Source organism: Apteryx mantelli, chromosome 3 (assembly GCF_036417845.1).
Source record: "Apteryx mantelli isolate bAptMan1 chromosome 3, bAptMan1.hap1, whole genome shotgun sequence".
Taxonomy (NCBI): domain Eukaryota; kingdom Metazoa; phylum Chordata; class Aves; order Apterygiformes; family Apterygidae; genus Apteryx; species Apteryx mantelli.
In genome coordinates, this window is record NC_089980.1 from 29,732,656 (window position 1) to 29,760,170 (window position 27,515).

Sequence of the window (27,515 nt, forward strand, 5' to 3'; positions counted from 1 at the left end):
AATCACACAAAGAAATATATGTTTGTTATTTCAAAAATTATTTTAGGTATTTAAATTCTAAAATGTTCTGATAAGTTCTTTGAAAATTGAGTTAATTGTTTAGGCTGTCAGCCTTCTGCTACAAAAAACAGTAGCCATGTAGCCCTCCCTAGTTATTCCAAAAATGCCTGAATTCTAACAATTATTCAAAAGTACGAAGGCACTTCAGTATTAATATTCACGGAACCTTGGAATCTCAGATGAAAAGGCAGGTAAAGACATTAGTTTACATTTGAACCAGAAACGTCGATTTTCACCTGTTACCGTATTAATTCAACAATCAAGTCCAAACAAACAAAATACGTCGGAGATACAAAAAGCTGCATTATCTGCTATGTCAAGACTAACACACCAAGTAGTGTGCTGGCTTGGAGGGGTGGCGGGGAGGGTGCAGGGTGTGCATGCGCGCACACGTGCGTGTGTGTGTGTGTGTTGACAGCACTCTTCCTTCTGGATCCACTCCAGTCAGGCAAGCAGGGACCTGAACTCGATTAGAATGTGAAGTATTTCCATTTCCTGTCTGCTTGCAGAGAAGAGGCGCTAGGGAAGAAGGAACACAGTACTCTGCAGGTGCATGCTCATTTGATGTATAAATGTGCAAATTGCTCACTCAGCCCAGCTGCTGGTATTTTAAGAGTGTTATCACTCCTGGTTCGTAAAGCTTCCAAATTTTACCATATTTACAATACTACAGAGCACCCAAAAAACCCAAACCACTTATTTTGGAGAGAAGTGGTCAGATTTGGGGTATATTGGTTTAGAACAGTATCTCCTGGAACTGGCAGTGCAGGATATTCTAGTGAATTATTAGCCTTTTTAGGAAATGCTGAAAACCACAGTCATTAATCATTTTTAAACAGTTCAGTCACTGTACATGTGTTCAGAACCTGGAAAGCATTCCACTTTTCCAGAAGTAGCATAAAATAGAATAAATCATAAATACCCCCTTTTTAATCTGACCATTGAAGAACCTGTCAGTTCTGTAAACAGAACACATGGCAAGAGATTCCTGATCAGACAACAGCATTAGATCTAGCCAGAAATTGGAGCAGAACACCAATAGTAAAAGAATTCATAGTAAAAAGCTGTCCAAGAAGATCATGGAGTGGGATGAGAACCCTATAATATGCCAAAAAGTTACGGAGACTTAAGAACCAATAGGTAGTCTAAAGCCAATAGAATATATGGCATTTTATCTTCTCAAGCTGAAGCACACACTCAGCTGCAAGTAAGTTCTGTCACTGAAAGTTATACAATCATGCACTACACAAAGAAAGAAAAAGACTAAGAGCAGAGACCCAGTTTCCAGCTTCCTTTTGAACACCTAATAATGAAGGATGCTAAAAATTACTAACCAGACTGAGATTTGGGTATTTCAGATTGGGGCATCTAATTCCATAAATATGTTTGTTTAAAGAATTCAACAACGATTTTAAAGACACAACACAAAAAGGAAAACACTTCAAGGCTACTGCATAAAACATGGTCAGTTTAGGCCCCAATAGAAAGATTTTGGGGTGCTACCAATAATACTCAACAAAAACACAAGCTCTCTCCAATCAGGGAGAGAGAAGTTGTGCAACTTCACCTTCTGTCACCAAAAATGAGAGAGGCAGACCAAAAATACACTGAAAAGTAGCTTGGGTCATAATGAATCTAACTTTCTACAGGCCTGATCAAATGATTACTAATGCCTCATCTAGATAATAATATAAAGCAAGCAACCCAGATACTTTCTGAATGAATGAAGAAGTTGAGAATAACGGAAAGGCAGGACAGCTACAGAGTGCATAATTTCAAATAAACCAACCTTTTCACTTTGAAAATAAATATTCCTCATTCACAGTTCTCCAGTTCAACATGTAGCTGTTAAAGATAGGTCTATATTCTGGTTTAAGAAGAAGCTCAAGCAGTAGTGTAGCCCAGATTCCTTCACATCCCAAACTGTTTGGTCACAAGCCAGAGCTCCAAGGTAGGCTTTAGATAAGATGCTGGGCCAGCTTCAGGATATAAGCCTTACTGTGCACCTCCCCCCAGAGCACCTTGAATGGACACATCATATGCAGCCTGACCCAAACATCTCATACCACCAAACAGTCCATCTGCTTTTGAGGTGCTTTCCTATGGGCAGGGCTGGACAGTCAAGTTTGCCCTTCACTCTTCCAGAAAGGCTTTATCTCCTGCTGCAGGGCCATCTGCAGAGAACTGAGTGCCAGCTGTTCTTACAACAATGCACCTGGGCAGCACCAAATTACCAGTGATCTGCGGCCAGCAGCAGACATGTGCCAAGCACAGGTCAACCAGTATACAAATGCTTTAGCCTGCTCCCTGGGCTGTGCTTCTGAAATGCAATAAATACACAGCAAAATATCTGCACTGACTCCTTGAAAAAGAAATATCAACCAGAAGAGAGTGTGAGAGTGGGCCGAAAAGTACTTGTGAGAGTGTGAGAGTGGGCCGAAAAGTACTTGTGAGAGTGGGCCGAAAAGTACTTATTTGTGTGAGTTGTTTCCACACCTGGCTAACCTGGAAGCAAAGAAAGAAATTGAACAGGTCATGACAGGTGCCAGAAGTATGCCAAAAATTCATTTACAGATAATAATTCAATGAAACCTGGATAAAACTCTCAATTCTACACAGACACAACTCCAGATTTTCATCTGAATTAAAATTTATAGATCCAATAACATCATTCTGTAAAATGCAAGGAAAATACTAGTATTATTTAACCCAAGGACATAATTAATATAATGGCCCAAACCAACTAACCTATGAGATACGAACCTGCAACATCTGAATCTATAGAGAGGTACGAGCACTTCTAAAGGACAAGTACCATTGTCTGGAAAGTAGAAGTAGATTCGCAAACCTTTTCACATAGTGTCATTTCTAAAAGCACATTTGCAAAATAATATTTTTCTCTTTTGCAGGGACACTCACCTCAAACATTAGAAATCTAGAACACTATTTAGAACAATGTTGCTCAGTGAGGATTTCTCCATCTAAGCAGTGTAATCGTCAACTCTTCTAGCTCAAGGATTAGTTCTTCTTTATATGGTATATTAACCAAAGGACAACACAAACTCATACTACGCACTGTATGCTACACTACTACCCTCAACTCAGAAGAAGTCACAGAAATCAAAGTTCTGAGGACTTTTCTTGACAGAGAGGAACTCATCTGTGAGCTGGAAAAGGTAGGCGAAAGCAGAAAACAGGAGGTGGCAACAGATTCTCCATACAGGATCCTGGCCCCATGCCAGCAGCAGAGCATTGGCAGCAAGAAAGGAAAACTGAAGAAAAAAATCTCATCTGGTTTCTTTTTGATATAGAAGACCTCAAATCAGTCTACGTGTTCCTGACAATCAGTGGTAATAACAGATCATGACGCCAGACTATTTTTTCCAAAAAAATAAAAAGCACAACTGAATAGCATCACGAGAGAAAGATTGGCTAAAGGCCCATACTAGTCTGCTTTTCCTGCCACACATTTTCCCTAAATCCCTGCAGGATAAGACACCACACAACATACAGTGGAGGAAACAGATGTCAGGATAGCAGCTGCTTTATACTGGCAGACGTAGTAGTGCGAGTAAGCCAGTATGAAGTTTCAGAGAAGCTTGAGTATTGGCTACTTCCCAGTCGGCCTAAGTGGGAATGTAAGCAGAGTTTCTTTTTGGTAGGAAGAATTAGAAGGAAATAATTGTAAGGAAGTGTGAGAGAGTTCGAGCTACCCTTCATAGGACAAAACCATGAGAAAACCTGTATCAGTCAAGCAGCCAAAAAGAAGAAAACCCACCTTAGGCCTATTATCTTTTACTGCTATTGTTCCTACTGCTAACTAAAATAAACAGTTTAATCATACATAAAGAATAACTATTGGCATACTTCAAGAAATTTCTTAGCAACAAAAGCAGGAACTCACTTTCACAGACCGAATGCAAGAAGATATTAACCACCTTATTAATTTCAAAGAGTAGCAAGTACCATTTCAGATCTATCAACGTCTCTGAAAACTTAAGAGCACATACAAAAAAAGTCAGTAAAATCATTTTATATTTACGAATAAAAAAGAACCCCATTTCTACACTGTTCCAGGCAGGCCTTGACCTTCTCACCTGTCATCACTGCTCTGTTCATCATGCAAGAGACGCTCTTTATTTAAGCCTATTTTTTCAAGTTCATGGGCAAGTTTTTCTAGATCATTGTTCATTTGTTGGGCCTTCAGTTTTTCATTCACCAAGTCCTTACACACACAAAAAAGATACAGTCAGTATTATAACATAAAGAAAATAATGCAGTCATAGTTCTAGAAGTGCCTAGGCATGTCTTTACGATTACACACGTCTCGAATAATCCATTCATGTTAACTCTCCCTTCCTTCCAACTGCTGGCTTTCAGGTATATTAGACATTACGTTCTAACTGCATGTACAATTTCACCTTAGTTGCTTACTTCCTTTTTTTTCCCTGTAGAACTTCCCTTTCAAATCTCGTCTTAAACATCAGGGTCAAGGGACAAAGTTTCAATCAAAACAAATACTGATATAAAGCATCTGTGCAACATTCATTTAACAAAGATATATCTGAACTCCAGGACAGTATACAAGCAACCCTACAGATTTAAACATAATATCATTATATTACTCTATTTATTATGATTATTCTGATTTATTATGAAATTCTGATTATTATATACTCTTTCCCTAGTGTAACTATTAAAGAAGTATACACATTAAAGTATACAAGTATTTTTCAAAAATATAGTTATCATTTCTCTACATTACAAATTAAGACAAAAATGGTAACTAATTTCTATTTACCTCTCGTAAGGTGACAAGAGTTTTCTTATCAATGGTAGCTCTTTTCACAAGTTCTTTATTTTCCTTTTCTAGTTCTTTCAGACGTATACATGACTCTTTATATACAACTATTTCTTTAAATAGAGATTTATTTTCCTTTTCCAGATTACTAATTTTTATATTGTTTTCTTCTAAATTACTATCTTTAATTTCTGCCTGCTGTCGAAGTCTTTTATTTTCTTTTTCTAGCTGTTTCTTATCTTTCTCCAGTTGGGAAGTCTCTTGTTCTAACAACTTATTTTCCTTTTCCAATTGCTCCAAGCGCTTACTAGAGATTTTTAATTCTTCTAAGTTCTTTTGCAGAGTCTGATTTTCAGACTCTAAATCTTGTAATTCACTTTCCAACTGCTGAATCTTCTTGTTACTGTTTTCTAGGGCTTTCTGTAGCCTTTGGTTTTCTGTGTCTAGACCTTGGTAGCTGACTTCTAAACGTTCAGTTTTCTTAAATGAGGCTTTCATGAGTTCAAGGCTTTTTTTCAGTTGCTCCTTTTCACTTTCCAGTTCCTTATTTTCTAATTGCAACTGTGCCACTTTAATGCTTGTACACTTCAAAGATTCAATTGTTCTTCTTAATTCTAAATTTTCTTCATCAAGTTGTGAATTCTCCTTTTCTAAGGATTCTAATTGAAATGTGAGGTTTTTTAGGCTATCCAAAGTTTTTTTCAGCTTTCTGTTTTCCATTTCCAGATCAGAGTTTTCTTGTTCTAAGGCCTCTATCTTCTCACAAGTAATTTTTAAATTGGTAATTTTTTTCTGTAATAATTCATTTTCTTTCTCCAGATGATGCAACTCATTCTCAAGTTCTTCTGCTCTTTCCCCTTTCTCTTTATAGTGTTCCAGTTCTTTCCTGACTTGTTTTTTTTCAAATTCAACCTTATTTAACTTACTGCTGGTCTCCTTAATAGACTCATGAAGAATTTTATTTTCTTTTTCAATTTCTTTCATTCTTGCTTCAGCACTGATTTGTGAGCGTTGTCTTAGAGAAGCTACAGTTTGATTCAAATGTTCATTTTCTTGTTCTAATAGCCTAATCTAATTTGGAGGAAAAAATTGCAAGCTACAGTTAGTATCACGCCATATATAAACTGAAACTTTATACATATATACATATATATGTATACATATACAACATACATATGTTATACATATATAACACATATAAACTTTTCCATATATAAACTGAAAGCTACTAAGATAATAAAAAGATTACATCATACTTCCCCTTTAAGTTAAAAAAAATTCTTTCTATTACTCACTCTACTGATATTTATTTGTAGTATTACAAACACTGTGTATGTAAACAGGCAACAGTTTGACAATAAAACCATAAATCAAAGCATTATGTTCAAATACCTTCCTCTTGGATAAGATGACAAAAACAGAACTTAACAAAATACAAAACAAAACAAAGCTCTATCCCTTTGTTAGCTTCATTTCATTTTTAGTTGCTTTTATCCAGGTTTAGCCTATTTTCCTTACACAGTGTCATTTCCAGAGAGATATTTACTAGAAACAGTCATAAAAGCATAAAGATCAAAATTGCAGTCAAATTCTAAACAAAACCTGAGAAAGAAGTGTGGAGGACACGAAAGTGTCTTTATTTTATTTAGAAGCATAGAATTGATATTTGGGATACAAGGAAATTCTGATCACAGTCAATCACATTTTGGGAACAAATACATCAAATCTATACTAATTTCTCAATTTTAAAAAAAATTGTTAGCATGTGTTGTTCCAAGAAAGCCTCCAAAAAAAGTAAATCATTGCTATGACTGAATTATTTTACTTAGAGAACATATTCCCATATCTACTTTCAGGATAAAAGCAGCCTGTGCTTCTGTATTTCTTGATTTTTTTCAAACCAATTGAAATTACTGGGTATATAACAACAGACCACAAAATAGTGCAGAAAAACGTTTAGATCAATATTTAAGAATACACAAATAAGATAACGTAAGGGATGTTTCAACAACATTTGAGAAGAGTGAAAGTGCTAGTCGCAAGGAAAAAGAGACCGAGAAAAATTATGGACTCTCCTGTCATACTTAAGTCTGCATATAAGCATTAATTATAGGATTTATGGTTTTGTTCCCAGCAATGGCAAAAGGTTCTGAAATGATTAATGAGAGGATTTCATGACAGGCTCTCATGACAAATGCAATTTTTGTAACACTTCTTTATTAGCATTATTTTAGCATACTAATACTCTTTGTTACTATACTTTTTTTTTAGTATGTTACTGAACATGCACAATTATTTTCCATATTTCTGTTTCTACAATCCAATCTTAACATAAGGATCAATACCTTTTGCAATTTTTGAGAGAATTAGATATACTTTATACAGTTCCCTCCAAACAGTTTCAGCATAAGATCTGTAAGACATGAAAGATGCTGCTAATCGAGCACAGCTCCTAAATGTATATTATAAACATAAATAGCCATACAGAAATGCCACTGCTACTCCAATGTTTAAAACAACACACATTCTTGGTGGTTGAACTGGGACTTATGACTTCTTCCAAAAAGTTTTAGTCTCTTTTTCCCCTGGAATATGCTTCTTTTCTCATATAGTGTACAATTCAATTATTGTAACAATGAACAATTCTAAACAAAGCAAACAGGCATATTTCTTTAAAATTATCCCACTATTCTCTTTAAATGAAAATAAAATTTTATAGCTTATTGGATCATCCACTTCAATGCCAAGCATAATTCTTTTTTTAAGTTTATTTATAAGTCCGGAATTTAATTAAATAAGGCCTTTACAAATTTTCAGGATTTTTAAAATATTCTGTATTCCAAAATAGTGTAGTTTTCACATTTTTTGGTTTAATATAAAATTTAAGTCTCATCAAGAAGTATCAATACAATTTATAACAGATAACTACAATTCTAATTTTGAAGAACTTGATTACTAAAGATGGTATTTCCAGAAGTTTCCATGACTCATTTCCTGCAGGCTGCCCCTTCCACAGGTCCTCTGAATTGCTCTGCAAAGACTTGTAGAAGGCTTCTGCACTCATTAGATACAGATACTCTCCCCTCTTCTCAGGCATAGCCCAAATCTTTTACCAAGATCCAGTTGCCAGTTTCTGGTGTCTAAAAATAAATTCTGCCATCTACCTGCAAGTCACAGCAAGAAATTATCCTCACACAGGGGACTGCTACAAAGACGGCTGTGATGCTTCCTGCCCCAGATGCTCACGAAGGTAGGTGACACAGGAGGGAAAGTCAGCAGCAAAGCAGAGCTCTGCTGCACCACTGTTCATTAGGTGCCTTCGAGGGACAGGCTGCTCTCATTCCCAGTGGAACTCAAACATTACTGCAAAAATTGACCAAGTCTCTGGAACCTCAGTTTTCTCATCACGAGGTGTTTGGCCTACTCCAACTTTACTGTTTTAGCTGAACAACACCCTCTAAGCAACTATAACTAATGCACGGCCCATGGAAGCCTAAGAAGCATAAGAAAAACTAAAACATAAGAAGATACTAGAAAGCCCTAAAACTAACACTAAAGCCTTAGCTAAAAATGAGTCATGTCTCCTTGGCTGCAGGTCTTAGACAAGCCATTTTACTGCAGGTATTCTCTTCAGGCAAATCTGCTACATTCACAATCTTTTTATGCCTATTAAGAAGTACAAAAGGAGAACAGTACAACACAAAATTAGACTTTTGATTTTGCTACTCACTTGCCGCTCTGAGTTTTCTCGTAGTGCTTCAAGCGTCTTTTCAAGTTGTGCTTTCTCTTTCATTAGATCTTTACTCAAATTTTGACTATTCTGAAGACTTTGTTTCTCTTGGCTAATTTCATTCTCTAGCCCTTCAAGCTACGGAAAAAGAAACAAATTTTAAAAACTACCTAAAAATGATGATAGTATTGTTCTTACACTTATAAATGTATAAATGTAATTTTACTTTTATAAAAATTAACAAAGCAAACTAAAGGAAAGAATAAAATGGACCTTTCTATTCTGTACCTGAAACAGTTCACCTCTTCAAGGGATAAATTCACCTCTGCCAAAATTTTCTCTCCAGGTTCAGAAGAATATATCTAAAAATCTCCTTTTGTACATAAAATTGGTCAGATTTTACTACACACTGGATATTTTCCAAGCATATTTTAGAATAAAAAATCCATTTTAGTGATATTTAGACTACTCTTTCAAGTCTCTTAACTCATAAGGATCGAATGTTTTTTGATCTTATTTAATGTATTTCAGGAAATATGTATGAAGATTCCTTGGGAATTAAATATATAGATTTGTTTCACCAAATGGTTCTGAAACTCTGGTAATGTAACCAGACAGCAAATAGTTTATAAGTGAAAATAATGAAGTGTCTTTTTTTTTTTGTCACATCTAAGTTATATTTAGTAGCTTAGAAACAACAGGCACATTGCATTTTTAAAGAATCATCTGCTGTAAAGTTTATATTCTATGTCAAGTCCTGGTCCACATTCCCCAGTCCTGTAGGAGTCCAGACATAAATCTGACTGCAGACAGGGCAAATATTTCTGTAAACAAATTTTCTGAATTATACATGTACTTGCTGCTGAATACTGAGAAATAAAAATCACAAAAAGATACTAGAATGGAATTTGTTCTTCCATGAAGCAACTTACTGATTGGAAATATGCAAAAAGCACAACATCAGTTAGCCCAAAACCTGAGTTAAAGACTTCCTCTTAGGATGAGAATACTAAAGTTTGATCAGCCTTCTGCTTGCCTCTCCCTCTGACATTAAGATTTTCTTGGTCTCTTGTCTAACAGAGGAACATATGTTTTATGGGGATACTGGAACTTTCATTGATTTCTGCAAAGGAGAAGCAAGCTGTTCAATCACCTCAGCAGAGATGCAATCACACTCTACCTGGTATCCAAATTTCCCAGTGGACTGTCCAGCTGTCTTAGTATGTCTGTCTGCCAACTGGGCACTAGGAGCAGCGCTCCTGTGGCCACTGTCTCTACCTTGCATTTGTAAGGTTCTGGGTTAACTTTAAAAGATGAATTTACAGTATACTTTAAAGGAAAGCAGCCAGAAAAAGAAAGCCAGATAGAACACCAGATATGGAGGATCTGTTATTAATATTTTGTTCTATTTCACACTTTTTGCACAAATGATCACTATTCAGAATATTCTGAACGCTGAGGACCTACTGAGGAACTGGTTCTTTCACTAGAAGGAACTTCTTGATTATCGTCAACTGACCATCCTACAACTTGACAAGGCCGTATGTCTAGAAGTAGTCTGACTTAGCACAGAAAGGTAACTATGATAGCCCAAGACAGTAGGGACAGAAATTTCTTACTAGAGAGATTTAGGGATTTTGTGTCAGATCACGCTGGAATCTTAGCTATTTGGTAGGTAGGTCAGTCTAACAGAATCCTCTAATTCTAACTAGAGAGGAGCAGATTTATGCCAGTAACAGCTATCTAACATCTAGGCCCTGAAGATAATGGGGTTCAGATTTGTTTAGTATAAAGAGATGGTGTAAGAGCATCAAGGTAACATGGCTGCAAAATGTCAAGAACATCTGGGATCCAAATAGCTTTGACTAAGCAGTAGGAGCAGCCTGGATACACAGAAATCCCTTCACAAAGAATAACCAATGGCCTTTCATCTGCTTTAGAGCATCTTGCAACAGTAGTGGTTCTCTGCTTTTTCCAAGATTAATAAAACCAGACAGTGTTTAATGTTGGCATCTGGTGTTTTCCTGGGAAGTTTCTTGTTCATGTAAGCACAATAAGTTCACAAAAAAGGCAATGAGAGGTTATGCAAAGCAGGACAAAAAACATTTGGTCTGGATTTTATTTTCTTGATGGCTGATCCCTGAATAAGCATCTCTACTGCTTCATTTTTCTCATACCTTCCTTCCTCCCCCCTTCCCCCAACAACCTTTCCAGTACACAAGCTCAATGTAGCACACAGCTTGCTTCATATTTTTAAGAAATCAGAAAAAGCATGAAAATATGGAAGACAGAAGAGATTCCCTTAAATTCTTTCTCCCCCTCTACCTCTTACCTACTCTTCTCTTCAAGATTAATCTCTAATGTCTGACACAGCTTTTTCTTCAGCAGATATTCTAGAAGCTTTAGACATTTCACTCCACTCTGATTAGTCTCTGTATTTTTTTTACTTCTATTCTGTGATGATAATCACTGAATAAATTACTCTCCGAATTATATATGTCATATAAAGTAAAATATTGTAGATCAGTATGGATAAATTTGACTAGTTCCTTTCATTCCCTTGTTCCACAATTGCTTGGCACATCCCTTTTCTTTTTCTTTCTTTCTCAGTTTTTACAGTGCATAAGATTTCTATGAACAAGGACACATGACCAAGTTTTTTTGCTTAGTTGAAGACTGGTTGGTATCTCTATGCATGTGCAATTAATAATTACAAAAAACAAACAAACCCAACAAATAATTTTCCCAAGTACTATAAAGGACTTTCATTATTCATTATGTCTCCAATATCAACACATTGATTTTTCCCCTTATAGGTATAAGAACCTTCTAAATAGTCACATTCGTAATTAATAAAAAAGATAATTAAAAAAAAAAAAGAAAAAGCTCTCCTGCACAAATAAGCTGTTTGTTTTTTTTAACCCAAACTTACAAACAACATAACACCACATAGACCCTAACATATAATGATGACTACCTTTTTGCTAAGTCTTTGGTTTTCTTTCTCCATTTTTAGTATCCTTGAACTACTGCCTTCCACAGAACCTACTGCATTTTGTAGTTCTTCCACTGTCTTCAGTAAACTTTGGTTTTCCATTTCCAGCTTCAGTAATCTGCTTGATGCCAGTTCATTTACTTCATGACCAAGTGACTTCTGTGGTACTGTCGGATTAAAAGAAAAACACCGTGAATAAAAAGTTATTTATCATTAGCTGGAGTTCTTAGAGGACAGACTTTGTGCTGGGATACTTATGGGATTCAGAAGCCTATGATGATCCTCCAGAGCATTCCACGTGAATATAATTTCTCAGGGTTAATGACTCACCTCCCTTACCCAACATAAAGCAATACAGAGGCTTAAAAGGAAATGTCCCGCTCATCCTTCAATTCCAAACCAGGACAAGATTTTTTTCCTGCAGCTGCGGAAATATCTCCAAATTAATCCTTTGTATGTGATCCACTGTATAACCAGAAGTACTACATTGGAGAAATCAAAATTTGTTTGCTATCTCTGCAAACAATTTCTCTAAGGAGCCTTAATAAATCTTAACTTTGAGAACATTAAAGTGAAGACTCACGATCTGCATTAAGAGTATAGAAGCTTGAATAGCAACACAATATAACTCCAAGACATTACACCTGCATTTAAGTGAAAAAGAATCACAAGAGACTTTTCATACAGGATGTATCTGAGAGGATATATAGGACTGAGGGGAAAAAAAAAAAAAGAGAGAGAGAGAAGGAAAAAAAAAAACCCCAAGAACTGTCACATCTCTCCAATTCAGAGGGCAAAAGATACTGTAACTCTGGAAATCAGGAGTTGCAATTTCCTATTCCTGTCCAGCCTTTGTGCTTTGTCCTGACTTCTAAGAAGGTTTCTTGAGCTGGCAGGTGAGAAGAATTAGAAGACTGTCCCCACCTTTGCAATTTTTTCTGCTTCAGGAAAAAAAAGGAATCCATGCATTATTTATCCCTAGATGAAATTTTAAAAGAATCTACAATAGAATAGGGAAACTTCTTTGGTGGAAATTTAACAGGGATTTAACTGGGATATAGCCAACCTGTAGAAAAGACACTGCAACAATGAGATGACAGATTTTTTTTGATGAAAAAATTATCAAGACACTGATTTTCTAGTAAGCCTCTGAAGAAAGACATAGCAGATAACTTCCGCTGCCAGAACACTTCCTTTACATTTTGCAACACTGACCAACTGAAACAGAAAAGCATGGAGACTGCTCCAGACATTTTTATCTTCGGAGTTCAGTAAGGACTACAGCCATTTGCTGTCACATCTCTAGATGCAGAATCTGGCAGAAGATAAAGAAAGTACGAAGCAAAGAAAGCATGGCAACTGGCCCTAACAGATATTTACTCACTAGAATGTTCCCATGGTGCATAACATGGATTTCTTGTGAGTGGCAACAGGCAAAAAAACAATGAGAAGACAGGCATGAACAGACAGCTATTTTACTGACCAGACTTCAAGAAAAATAGCAGTTTGACTATTTAACAGCAGCTCAGGGTGAGGAAAAATATATTTAATTTTTTTTATTTAATATAAATAGTATTTAACATATTTAAGTTTTACATGATTTTACAATTTTTAATTCTCATTTTTATATAAAACTAAAATAGATTTGCAAGTAGTATAATTAATGGCAGCTCTGCTGAAGAAGCTTTCCCCTGTATACTTAAAGGTGTAGAGATAACTATGTAAGCAAACATCCCATCCAAAAAACAGTCTGTGTAATACTATTCAAATACACATGGCTTGACTTTTTTCAATTTTTCTATCAGTTTGCAAGTATTACTATGTTTACCTTCAGAAAGTTCAGTAGTTCTGTTTATCTGTTCAAGTTCCCAGCCAAGATGCAATGATTCATCCATACTTTGTTTCTGAGCCATTTCTAGAGTCATATTTTCCTCCATGAGTTCCTCAATCTTCTTTCTGTCCATATCACGCTCCTTAAAAATTATTTCACATGTAACTTTAGAAAAAAAAGTACGTCTCAAAATGCACAAAATTATTTATAAATTATGCTACAGAAAAATGCAAAGTGGATTTTCTGATTTGATAATACACAGTGAGATAGGGAGGAACGGGCAAAATTATGGAAGACTTAGAAATGAAGGGTGACAACCAGTAAAGAATAATACTGCAAAGAACCTCCTCTCATCCTAACCTATGGCAATACTTTTTTTCTTACTTTTTTTCAAAGTTCACCTTTCTCAGAATAAAGAGAAAGCAAGTGTACATGATAAGTAGGGCTTAATAGCGCACACACACCATAAAAAAAAGAAACAGACACAGAAGCAGAATTTCATCTTCTCCAGAATATTGAAAGACTACTTTAATAAATAAATAAAACTGTAACAGGATTGGGTCACATGATGAGAGTGCCTCACCTGGCTCTTTATTAACTGCTCTTCCCAATCACCTTGCTTTTATAAGAATAAATCACAGCTATAACTTTCAAAATTGTCAGAAAATGAAAGTAAAGAAGTCAATAATCTGTCAACCCTCTAAGGAAAACCTTAAAAAAAAAAAAAAAAGGAGAGAGAGAGAGAGAGAGAAAGGGAAAAAAAAGCTCAAACATGCAAATTATGATTTGATATTCTAGAATACTGACTGTTTTGGAAAAGAGTTGGTTAAAAAGAGAAATTATATTGGGAAAAACTTTCTGAAAAAAACGTCACTGTATTGGCAGGATTTGAAATACTGATAACCTCTGGTTTAATTAAGTATTTAATGGCAACAGACTATTTTCACATCCAAAAAAATTGCGATTCTGTCATTCTTACTAATGAATCTCTGTATTCCTTATTATATTTTAGCTATCGGATTAAACACTGTACTGCTTTTAGGAAGAGTACGAGTACTACCTTTGAAATTTGTACTTCCCCAGGCACAAGCAAAGCTACTGCAGGAAATCCTATCTGAAAAATGTAAGCAAATCAAGATACCCTCCTCCTCTCCGCCATACCATTTTGATTGGAAGCACTTCTGTTATTAGATATGCAAATGAAATTCAAAGCATATTGATTATCTTTGTCATTCTCCATTTACACTTACCATCTCCATATCATGTAATTTAGCTTTTAATTGTAGATTCTCTTTTTCTAACTCATGTAATTTATCAGAACGGGCTCGGGTCCCCTCTAATTGATCTTCCAACATTGTCTTTGTTTCTAGCAACACTTGATTGTCCTCCTTTAACTCCTACAAGAATTAAATCAAAAAGAACGACAAAAAAGGTATTTTCTTATTAAAACAAACTTTGATACTCATCATACCTAGTTTTAGAAATGTTGCTCTAATAGCAAACATTCATTTTGAAGCTATAAGAGAGTTCTGTTTTTCATTAAAAATATTTACAGCCATTTCATACAACTTTAACTTACATAACATTTTACATAACATAAAGGAAATAAAATTTTGACTAAAGCATTAAGAATAAATATGCTGTCGATAATCACAATCAGGCCATAAATATCCTTGTGATCCGACATTTGACCTGGAAAGACGTATTGCACGTGTCTGGACTACAGCTGACTAAAACACCGGCATCAAAAAAAAACTTGTAGATGTCAAGTTCAAGACAAACAAAAGGATGTATTTCTTCACATACCATGTATGTAAATTGTGGAACTTACTGCCATATGATTTTATAAATGCCAGAAGCTTACATGTATTGAAAAGGTATCTAATTCATGGAAGAAAGGGCCAAGTCTATTAAGCTCAAAGGTACCACCTGTGAGCAAGTGTCTCCTGAACAGAAACTGCTGGAGGCTGGGAGACCGTAACAGGAAAGCCGTGTTCTTGTACTTTCTCTAAGCATCTACTATTGGCCACTGTCAGAGACAGAAGACTGATGTAGATGCACCTTTCATTCCACAATTTATTTTATTATCAGATAGAACACCCTAATCTTTAGGTTGTAGGAACTGGAGAACAGAACTTTAGAGAATAATTTTCTACAGGCCATAATTAGGTTTATAGGCAATTGGGTAAATCTACTTAAACGCACAACCAGGCACCTCATCATGTTGAAAATGCAACAGCATGCTCCAAAAGACAACTGTATTTGAAAGGCCTAAACAGCTTTAATTTATGTATACAGAGGAGTGCTTTTTAAAATTTCTTTAATGGCATCTGATGGAAATAATAATATACAAAAGAATATAATTGGCAATTTTACACGACAGACAAAACTTTTCAAACTTCTGCATGTATTCAGCTGCAAGATCTGAAAAACAAAAAAAAATCACTGAACATATAAGTATTTACCCTTCATACTGCTCCATACACAATTATTACTTTAACTTATAATTATTATTATTGAGCAAAGCCAACTAATTAACATCTGTCTCTATTCAAGCATGCTTGAAAACTGAATAATTTACAATCTATAAAACATATAAACAAAAGTTTAATTTTTTTTTACTAGCTTCATCATCCTATGAAAATGAAATTTACACTGTTTTCCAATCCTGCTCACTATTCCCTTTTAACCATACGCTTTCAGTCCCTTTTACACCAGCAGTAAATATACATAGTTTATAAAGTCATTCACATAAGATGATTTTCAAACATGAAGGCCTTCCCATCTGCAGGCAAGCTGATCCTTATGCTCACCACTCACAGTATCTGTTTCTCCAACAAACTTATGTATGCTAACCTATCACATCATATAGAGGTGACAGCCAACAACTCTGAGGAAATTTGAGAACATAAATCACAGCACTGGACCTCTATACTGAATAGCTGTATTTTAAATAGGTCAAACACTGAGAAAAGATCGAGTTCAAAAGCAGATATCTGTCTTTGTTTGCCAGTGACATGTGAAGGCAGCTTTGGAATCTCCTCAAGAACAGATGTTTCAATGAGAGTTGTTAGCACCTGTATGTACTGTATCTTGAGAAAGTTTCTTTCAACTTCATCAGATTATTTCATGTTACACAGTAAGATAATAAACTGAGTTTCAAGCAAGGCCATGAACAAGTCATCTTAAAACAAACAAACAAAAAAAGCTAAATACTAAAAAAGTCTAAAGCCCTCTTCACAATGTTTAAACCTTTGCTCTTACTACAGACTTTCCTTAACTGTTTTTATACTGCAGTCCTCTTCAAACAACTATCCATTTCATTTTCCTTTAAAAAACAGAGAACTCTCATATGTCAGCTGATATGTTTTATTTCTAACTAAAGCTATCATTGGATGTTTTGGATGAAGGACCTACAATTGATCATAAAGATTCAACTTTTGCCATGCAGTTTCTTCCCCAATTTCTATCTATTTTATACTGTGACACATTAAGTATATATTCATTAAAAAGTTTTAAATTTTAAACATTCTAACGAAAAAGTATTTCCAGCTGATGCTGTATCAGACTTCTATAGCCACCTTTTCACTTAATACTATGACATTTTTCAGACAAGACAACAAGAATTAGAGTCTTAACACTGGAGATATGACATCATGGCTAGGCAGCAGTTCCAGGGGAAAAAAATCTAGAGGTTACCATAAAACGTTGAGATGTTGCTGATGACTTACTATACCAGAATGTGCAAAGAGAAGTAATCTTTCCACTTTATTTGGAACTGGTAAGGCTTAACTGGAGTATGATATCCAGTTTCTGGGATTCTTTATTGTAAGAAAAATGTGAATTAAGACAGAACAAGCACCTTGCAAGGCAGAATGATGGGGGACAGTAGAGCAGAAAGAGAAGACCAGAGGAGAGGACATGTCACAGGTCACAGTCTTTACAGAAGTAAAAGGCTGCTACAAAAGGGCTGAGGACACTTCATCACTGAGGTCTCAAAGAACAGATTAATGCCAAACATTTGCTAGGAGTGGCATGGGTACAGCTCACCTTGCTTAAAGCAGAAGGACTGAATAAGGTCTGAGATCCCATCCAGTCCTATGATTCTAGGATTCTACATTCAACGATGAAATTATGTAAAATAATATCCTGCAACTGTATAACAGTTTTGCCTAATATCTTGTCTGCTTTTTGGGTCATTTTTACCCTAAAGAAAAGGCCTCATTACAGTATCTCAATGCCTTCATCTAAGCAGCATAATTAATACTATTTTTTTTCAAGAAATATTAATTTCAATTTCAGTGCTTCCTATTTTTCTAGGATTCTATTTTTAAATGTCCACCTTGAAAATGTCGTAGAACTTTTGTTAGTTTTGACTATCAAAATTCTTTCATATACAAATTCTGCCACCTCAGCATTTGCCCAACATTTTCGTTTACAGCCAGAATGATGCCCTAATAACATCCTGCAAGTTGACTTTTTTTTTTTTTTTTAAACACTAAATTCTAAATCATGACAGAACTGTAAGCAACTCTCGCCTGGTAACAGTGCATTTTTAGTACATTTTATCCATGGAATTTCATCCCATACTCATTTGGCATTTGCTGTGCCATTATTTCCTCAACGCTTAGAAAATTGTCTTCTTTTAGGAGACACCAAAAAACAGAAAGAAATTATTGCATTTACAGTATATTTGCATTAACTCCTCCCCTGTGTTTCTCAATACATAGTATCCTAGACCCTGAGTCTGCTACTGGTCTCCCCAGCTTGGAGCTGTGGAAAGTCTTGCTCACTCCAAAGGAAACTCCAAGGGATTAGACACAGGGACTTTTACCTGAAAACTGTAATTTATCACAAAAGACCTGACTATCACATATCTGAGAGCAAGAAGCTATTAACACTGTTTTTGTGTCCTAATGTTTAAGTTGTCAAAATAACTTTGAAAAACCAACAGCAAACAAAAAACAATATATGTAGTTTGTGACTATTTTTTTCCTTAATATACCTCCACTCTAGCTTTGTAGAATTCAATATCGTGCAGTCTCTCTTTGTATCGGCTGACTTCACTTTCAAGCTTGTCGACTCGAATTGCCTTCTCACGAAGAGCATCTAACTCATCTCTATACACTCTGGCAGACCGGGCATCTGAGAGTAAATTCATATTCTAGAAAAAAGAAAAATGTAAGACTATTAAATTACATGATCATTTTTGTCCTCCCCACTAGTACAAGGCTAGATCACTCACCTCTCCCACAAAGTTTCAAGTTTTCTAGCACTGCTATGGTCACAAAAACATACGAGTATACAGTCCTGAAAACCTCTTCAAGATTTCAATAAATATTTCACTGATTCAACCTTGATCTTTTAAATATCAATCTGCATTTGTGTATGCAGCACGTAAGCCCAGAGTATGTTTTTATTTTAAATGTAATCATATTAAGAACTGATGTTCTTAATATATTTCATTAAAAAAAATAAACTGTCATCATAGCAATGAACTTTTACCATAGTAACTTATTAGCAATATAAAAGTCTTTCTTGAATCAGGTTGTTTTTCAAGCATCTGCTCCTTGCTATTTAATTTGAACACAACAAAAGCATTGATGGTATAAGGACTAGCTGCAACATGCAAATCTTTACAGTTTTAATGCAGGGAGGAACATTTCAAGCTTCGAGAAATGTACAGTTTTCCTGTATGAACAAGTTAATTAACATTACTCCTGAAGTCCTTATTATGAAACAATCACAACTCATTCTGGGTGAGCTCCATAAAGGGAAAAACAATTGCTATAAAGAAGTCACTGGCAAGACAAAATACTGGACAGCACATGCTGAAGCAGCCACTTCCATTGTTTTAAATCAAGGGTAATGCAGAAGGATATCATAAGTTAATTCTGGGAAGGGTGAAGAAAAAGTCATTTAAAGACTGAACTAAGATGACGTTTTTCCAAGAAATCTGAATTGGCCTTTTTCAAGGTGTGTACACTTTTGTCCATTTCTCTACAGATCACAGTAAGAGCAGCAAATTTCTTTGACAGGTAATACTCTCAAATGACCCTCAATGATTTTATACACTGGCATCCCAAGAATAAATGCATCATATCTTGTTCCTTGCTATCAACACACAGACTCAAAATAAGCATTAAAAATATGAAAATCTCAGTGGATTATTTTCAGTTAAATTCAGTACATTTTCATTCATAGGATATGTTGGCAGTAGGAAGTTTGCATGTTGAAAAAGGAACTAAAAAGAAATACTAATGCAACTTGGAATATTTTTCAAGCATATTAGACCAAATAAAAGTAATAAACTATACAAGTTGATTTTCAAAGTACATAAAAAAATGCAGGAAAACATACTTCCTAAAACAAAAAAAGAAAAAAATAATACTGTTATGGGGTGGCATTTTATTGTGTCCCCCCCCCTCCCATTTTTTTAAAGCAATAAATTTGTAAAACCCATACCTCTTGCTGAAGTCTCTTTAACTCAGCTTCCATCTGTTCAAGTTCTTGTTTACAGTCAAGCAACTGCTCAGTCTTTTCCTCACTTAAAAGAGGAAACACAAAATAAAGTTAAATATGGCTGCAAAACTGTATCATTATCTCATTTGAGTGCAACAGTAACATACTGAGATTTCTGAGAATTTCCTTATTGAACCCAAAATCTCATGAACATACAAGCATGAAACTTAGGTATGCCATTATGCTTTAGGTATTCTTTAGGTTTTGATCTAAATCTAATCTTTTGATTTTAGTCCAATTTTTATTAGTCCTTTAAATTGTTGTTCACCAAAATTTCCTACTTACACAGAACAGAAAACGTTGTGTTATTTTGTCAAAAAACAGACTTTACACACAAATGTGTAGTGGGAGATTCACATTCAAAAGTAAATGTTGAATACATTTTTTGAAATTATTCTAATGGAATAAACATCTTACAGCACCACCAGACAATAGCTACTGATGAATCCTGTGACAGATCATGTAAAACCAATTTAAAAATCATGTTTATACTTTTGTATTTTTTCTTCATTTTTTTTTCTCCTTACAGAGAAGAATTAAGTTTTTTAAAGGCAACTTTCCTCAGAAAAAGTAGGTGCTGCTTAGTAAGCCGATTTTATGATATACAGCCTCTTAAATAATGAATTTTAATTTTATGGATAGAATGCAGTGGTTGATTTATTCTATTCAGAAACTCAGAATAAAAACCAATTTAACACAGAACACTACAATTCTTATAGGACTCATTTTTGTATTCTTAACTTCTAACTAACATTTATTTCTAAACACTCAGAAAATGAATTATTTACACAATGAGCAAGTCCTAGAGAAATATTTCATTCTCTCAAAGAGGCAGATTACCTAATATTCAAAATTCAATTCCATCTCAAAACAAACAGTATATACTGTTGGAAAAAACTGCCATATCCAAGATTATATAGCTAAAAGTTGTACTGCGTACACGAATATATTACTATATTATTAAATAAATTTGAAAATCAAATATGAAATGAAACAGAACTAACAAAAGGGGAAAATAAAGAGAATTTAATGCATTGAGAAGTATAATGTAATTAAAAGTAATCGTAATGGGGAAAAATACATTTGTTTTAGGTAAAACTAGAACACTGTTGTTTTTAAAAATGAGCCAATCTCATGAGTGACCTATCTGCAACCATACACTGTTTCAGTAAGGTCTTTGACAGTCTACAAGTATACAGGGGTTCATCTATATACAGCTCACTGCAACATCAGTGTCCACAGCAGATGTCATTTATTCCTCTACACAGGTGTTCAGAAACCACTCAGAAATACAAATTTATTCCATATTATACTATTATGTCAGGTTACTATGATTTTTCTATTGACATTCATATTCCTATATTATGGTTCTACATAGAGACCAATAAGACTTAATATAAAAAATGAGGTGTGCAGCTTCCATTCCTGGAGGTATTACATTACACTCCTCAAATCACAGTTTGCATCCAAATCACAGTTTGCATCCAACAGTTAGTGTACCATGCTGCAAAGAAAAATAACCTTCACAGATGTTTTGTCATAAAATTATATTAGCTACAGTATGTATTAAGCCAAATATGAAGGCTCACTGCCAAAAGCAGGTTATAAACAAGCTGAGTGTTTTCTACTCTGGAGTGAATCTAGTATTACATTTATAAAATGCATATAGTATTTGATATCAAATGCTGTACACAGAAGTTAATTTAGCAAAGCCTAGTATCTTAAATATACTGCTACGCCTAAAGGAAATTTATTTACAAATTGAATTCAAATAGAGTGCAAAATGTGAAATGTTCCGAGCCATCACTGTTGCCCTAATTGCATGCTTCAGCTACAGACTAGAAAGGATTGTACTAAATTATACAGAACATACCAGTGTTCACTGTTTAGGCTATCTATTAACTGTCAATCAAACTAATAACAGCAATTTTTTCACTAATTTTCTTGGTGCAGCTGTTTATAGAATATCCTGGGCAGGCTCATTTCAGCAGACACATAATAATACAGACATCAGAAAAAGAGCTCTATCTTTTTGTCCTCTATTCTTCATAAAGACCACGATGCAGTGGGGGAAGGGGATTCGCTGAGTAAATACCAGATACTTAATCCATGCAGCTACTGATGATCTGATCAACAAACTCCGATAAAGGCAAACCAGTAAGCTGATGATTGTGACTTACACTACCTTCAACTCTCAATTTAATTTTATGCCTCCTAGGTATGCTGGATTAAAACTCTTCAGTTATGCTGTTTATAAACTATATGTAAGTTACTTAGTGTACATATTGAATCTCTTCAAATTTAATATCTGTAACTTTAAGTTCAAACAGCACATACTTCACTGATAAAACAACGTTAGGCTTTGCTTTGCTGTAGGGAGAATAAGATTCTCCCACTGGACTGTTATTGGTTTGTTTTTTTTCTTTAAATAACTCTTCACTACCACTCAAGAATTGTTCCTAGACCACAACGATAGGCAATCTAAGTACTCACTGACATAAAAATACTTACTGAATTAGTTTTCTTCATCGAATAGAAGGGACAAAAAGATTTTCATTAGAATATGAAAAAAATGGAAACAAAGGGTTTTTGTTTTTGTTTTTACAATGGAACCAATTTTTCAAGGAACTTGGACTAGGTGAAGGAGGGCAATATTCCCCTTAGCTAAGGGGGTCACCACTAGGGGGAGAAGACAGCAGTCCCTAAGCGGATAAATATAAATTGGAAACCATAATAAACCACCTCTGACCCAAGCTATGAAATTCACTCGCTTTACAAATTACCTTTTTTACTTAGTCCTAAATAACCACCCCTACCAATAAAATCAAAGCTTGTTTCACGCATCCAGACTTGTATCCTTTAGTGCATTCATGTTTGCATGTGAGTTTGCATGCAAGTCAGGAGGTTTAGCAGAGTTTGGGTTATGCAATTTTCTCTGTCGACTGGCATGGCAGAAGAAAGTGGAACAGTATGGAGGGGCATGAGCAAACAAGTGCTGTGCATCTAAGGAATCTTCTACATAGAAAGAAATGAACAGATGTGGGAGTGGAAATTATTGTGGTGCGCAATTTCTTCCTATTTGAAATGTGGTGTAGACTGTGAATGAACCATAAATGACTATTTCCAACAAAAACTAGGTAACTGAATTGCAGAGCAGATAAAGAATCACTAGCGCACTGTCTCCTTCTGAAAAAGGTGGTTTTGCCCCAAGTCCTGAAACAGTTGGGACACAGCTCTTCATTTCCAGTCTCTCCCTGCCTACCCCTTGCAACTGCTGTTCAACATATCACACTATAATTGCCTCAACTGCAAAGCTATTCCATTAGAAACATATACAGATATTTAAAAACCATAGTCAGGCATGCATTACTCATAAAGACCAATATAAGAGGGACAAAGAACTTGCCCCGAAACAACAATGGACATCATATTGTCCATATATTTTTTTTATAGGCAACATTACATTAGATTAGCTGTGGAGTATTTCTGAAAGACAGATGACATGTAAAGGAACAAGCCCATTAACATATGGAAACTTAAGATTGCTCAAACACATCCAATTCTTCTGAAAGTTTCAGGGTACAAAATTACAACAGCATACCCAATTAGTTCACTGATTGTTATTATGTTTACAGTTAAAACATCAACAGAATTCTTAACAGAAATTAGGAAGGTGACAAACAGATGACAATTTGTATTTCTGCACTGGTTCACAAATACGCTTACATACTACAAACAGGCTTTCTAGAATGCAATAACTATAAAAAGGCATTTCAAACTGTAATTTAGCATCTGAAAATGAACAACTTGTTTATAGACTATTATTATTGTTCAACATTGACAGCATTTTAAATCCCTGCAACTCCCAACACACTTCTGCAAGCTATGCATACTCACAGCTCTTGCCTAAGCCTTCTTATCTTTGCTTTGGCATCTGCTAGCTCTACTGACAGGTGCTGTCTGCTTTCAGTGCGTTTCATGCCTGGAGATCCACAAGGTGATTGTGCTGCTGATGCATGAGGTAGAAAACGGAGGCAGTCCCGTTCCTCTGAGAGTTCTACAATAGTCTAAGAAAGTAAAACAAACAAACAAATGGTATAATCGCATTCAGAGAGACATTTATATATCAGAAACAATTACCATTCACAGCCTTAATAAATCAAAGTCTGAAATGCTACAAGAAATAGTGGAAGACTTTTGTGGTAAAAGCCAAAGTTAGAAGTCCTTTATACCTAAGTAAGTCTTAAATAGTCACAGCTATTTAAGATTACTGTTCGGCTATTCTTTAACTGATCAAATTTAGACTTCCAATTTCACATCCATGTTTTAAGACAAATAGCTTTTCAAAAGGGACTCATATGCAACTGCTTTATCTTTGATAAAGACAGTAATGTTTTCATTTCTTCTGAAGACCAGCCCATGTATTTAGTTTATAAAACAGAGGAGATGCAGGAATAAGTTTAGGCTTTTGAAAATCTAGTAATTGTATTTTTCATTACAAATAAATTGAAGAAATATTCTCACAGGCACATTAGGAGACCGCACTGCTAACACTTCTATGTCTTCATATAAACGTTTCCCCGTCTCTAACCAAAATACTGCACATAACCTCATGAAATCACACCAGCCTTTCCTCTAAATGAGGCCCATCATTATCAAAAAATAACAAAACAATGGAGCACTGGGTTTAGAAAAGGGCTCATCACAACCCAGCATGCCAACTTCTATCTCATCAACCACTGTCACCTCTCTGAGGAGAAAATAATCACTCTGTTTGACTATTATAAAGCAACCAAGCGAACGTATACAATGACTATGTTAACAAGGTGTAAGTGTCTCCAAACCTGTCTCAGATAGATCCTGGACTGAAGCCCAACTAGAAAGACTATAATATAGATGGATTTCAGGACAAATTCTAAACATTGGCTTCTTAATCGGCGTCTGGAATATGAAATGCCTGTCTCAGAGAGTCTTACATAAACAACCTCACCCTGTCAGTAGGGTTCACTAATATTTTTACATTCCTTCAGGAGAAAACAGAGTAACACAACGCAACTCAGATTTCCTGCTCCTGCTGTACCTTCTTGTCATGGAACATTGCAAAGTCTAGCTGAGATGATTTCTGGTTAATAAAAATATTAATGAATCTGAGTATTTTTAATATGGCATGATGAACTGATATATGTTGAAAGAACGAACTTTATTTTTTTTATGCACTGTCAAGGCATATACTTATTAAGGGTCCTTTGCTAACTTATCTGCTCAAATTTTCTTTTCAGTTGTCACAGACTACCTGAGAAACAAGGAAAAAACAGGCATGATGAACAAACTGAGTGCTCAGAACAGACTGGGTAATGAATGGGCATGAATGTCTTGAACATGAGGATAAATATCAATGTCTAAATAAACTGGTGTTGTTCAGCCAGTAGCAGCATCCCTGCCAACTCAATAAACCATCAGACCTGTGGGAATATTCTTATCTGATCATATAAATACAGGTATTATTCAAATACAAAGATCTTTTGTATTTTAAAGTTACTTTCCCTTCGAGTTGCAAAACTGTTTAATTTCTATAGGCTTACCACACTTCTTCTCTGTTACATTTCCATTCTGTTATATTTCTATTCTACTCCTATCAAAGCTATGAATTGGAAAAACAGTTCTTCACTATCAAAGGAATATTTCGAATAATTGCAAAGTAATGTATCCACCCTTTACTGAGGAGCAAATCTGAAATCACCAAGACTATTCATAACCTGCAGCTCTTATTAAACACGTTTCTGTTTCTTGATTCTCACACAGTAGCAAAGATTGTGCCTGGTGATAAGCTTGTAAAACCTCCTCTCCCAGATATGGATTCTGCCCCAATTCACTCAAAGCTATACAATAACTAGAATACAGGCACCACTCAGCGACGGGCCTGCAAACTGCACCAGATTACTAATTCCTTGCAATGTCAGCTTTGAATTTGTTTAAAAATATAGATGCCATTTAAAGTTGTTTCAGGCTCTGGTCATATGAAAAAGACAGTCTCTTCTTATCTTTGCTATTTTATCACATTATTCAACCACAGCTTGGACTGATTTTTTAACTACTTGAAATAACTTTGCAGTGGTAAGGAGTCCTTGCTTAAATCAGTAATAGAATAAACATTAACTATTAGTTCTAAAAATGGTAAGCTGTATCTTTTTTTAAAATGCTATCTTATATTTCTCTTTAGTAAATCACATCCATACCTCTGAGTGCTCATCTCTTTCATCTATAAGTCTTTTTAAATGTAACGCCATATTTTTCAAGAGAGGCTCAACATATTCTTGTGTCAGTACACTAACATCCATCCACTGCAGATCAAACACATTTTCCTGATTATGAGTTACCTATACAGAATAAAATGAAAGAGAAAAAGCAGCCTCTTCAAATTATGAGATTAGAAAGGAAAAGTAAAGAAAATAAAGTGGAAACTCTATGGCTTAAATTCATTAGAAAATGAATGAAAAATTAAAATATATTGAACTGTATATAACTTCTTGTCCATCTACCTGAAAAATATTGCCTTGTACTTCAGGGAGAAAGAAAAGCAAAAGGTGACTATGACATAATATATATTACATATCACATATATGAGATTTGAATTATATTTTACAAATAATTTTGCATGAGTAATTTTCACTAACCTGAATTTATTGTAGTACTAAAATTTTTGGAGCAACATATTAATTCCTGGTACTGCTTTAACAATGTTATTGAACAAAACTTGATCATCGAAAAAAAAAAGCGACAACAACAAACACCAGATATACAAATCACATGTTCTGATTTATTTGCTTTTGAACACACACAGTTAACTTTCCAACAATATTCCACTCCAAAAAAAATGAACAGCCTAAGAATACAATAATAATAATATACCTCTTGAATATGGGCTGCAACAGATGCTCTTGTGTCAAAATCCAGACCTTGGATTCTTTCAATAAATTCTTCCTTTTTCTGACACTAAAAATATATAAAGTCATAATAATGTTTCACTACTACTTATTTCTAAGAGCTAAAAAAGATAATGCTGAAAGCTAAAATAGTATACCATTTTCAGGTGATTTTAACAACATGACTTTAAACAGTTATCACATTACTGAATTATTATCCAATAATATTGTTGGCCACTAGATGTTTTTTTAATGCCAAGTTACAGTAATTGTAACAACTTTCAACATTAACAAACTAATAAAGAAAAAAGTTATTGAAATGAGGGCAAAGAGGAGATTTTTAAAAATAGTTAATTTCTTGTTCAAATTTTATGATAATGATTTCCACAGGCATTTCTTCAGTGTCCTCCACTGGTATTCAAGTTGCCTCTTTAAGGTGTTAAGAACATATGACTGAACTATTTTTTCAGTTTAAGTAGCTGAATGGTACAAACTTTCCTAATAAGAATAGCAGTTCATTAGAAAACAGTTTATTGAATATGTGATCATATGAACAGATTATCACAGAAACAAATTTCCAGCTTGTCAGCTACTCTGCATTGCTTGTGCTCATATTCAGTCACCTGTCAGAGGTACAAAGTAGGTTTTCCCTC

The 27,515-nt window shown here is 34.9% G+C and overlaps 1 protein-coding gene across 1 annotated transcript in view; it reads right to left on the reverse strand.

Annotated features, from left to right (window-relative positions):
• Window positions 1-27,515, reverse strand: part of CCDC88A (coiled-coil domain containing 88A) — a 102,880-nt gene that overhangs the window by 28,600 nt on the left and 46,765 nt on the right. The window contains exons 7-17 of the mRNA XM_067293022.1: window positions 26,849-26,932; window positions 26,176-26,316; window positions 23,837-24,006; window positions 19,883-19,964; window positions 18,423-18,581; window positions 14,668-14,814; window positions 13,415-13,559; window positions 11,569-11,753; window positions 8,592-8,729; window positions 4,862-5,932; window positions 4,158-4,285 (exon numbers count right to left, since the gene is read on the reverse strand). Of these exons, the coding sequence (XP_067149123.1) occupies window positions 4,158-4,285; window positions 4,862-5,932; window positions 8,592-8,729; window positions 11,569-11,753; window positions 13,415-13,559; window positions 14,668-14,814; window positions 18,423-18,581; window positions 19,883-19,964; window positions 23,837-24,006; window positions 26,176-26,316; window positions 26,849-26,932 (2,450 nt within the window). The remainder of the gene's footprint in view (window positions 1-4,157; window positions 4,286-4,861; window positions 5,933-8,591; window positions 8,730-11,568; window positions 11,754-13,414; window positions 13,560-14,667; window positions 14,815-18,422; window positions 18,582-19,882; window positions 19,965-23,836; window positions 24,007-26,175; window positions 26,317-26,848; window positions 26,933-27,515) is intronic.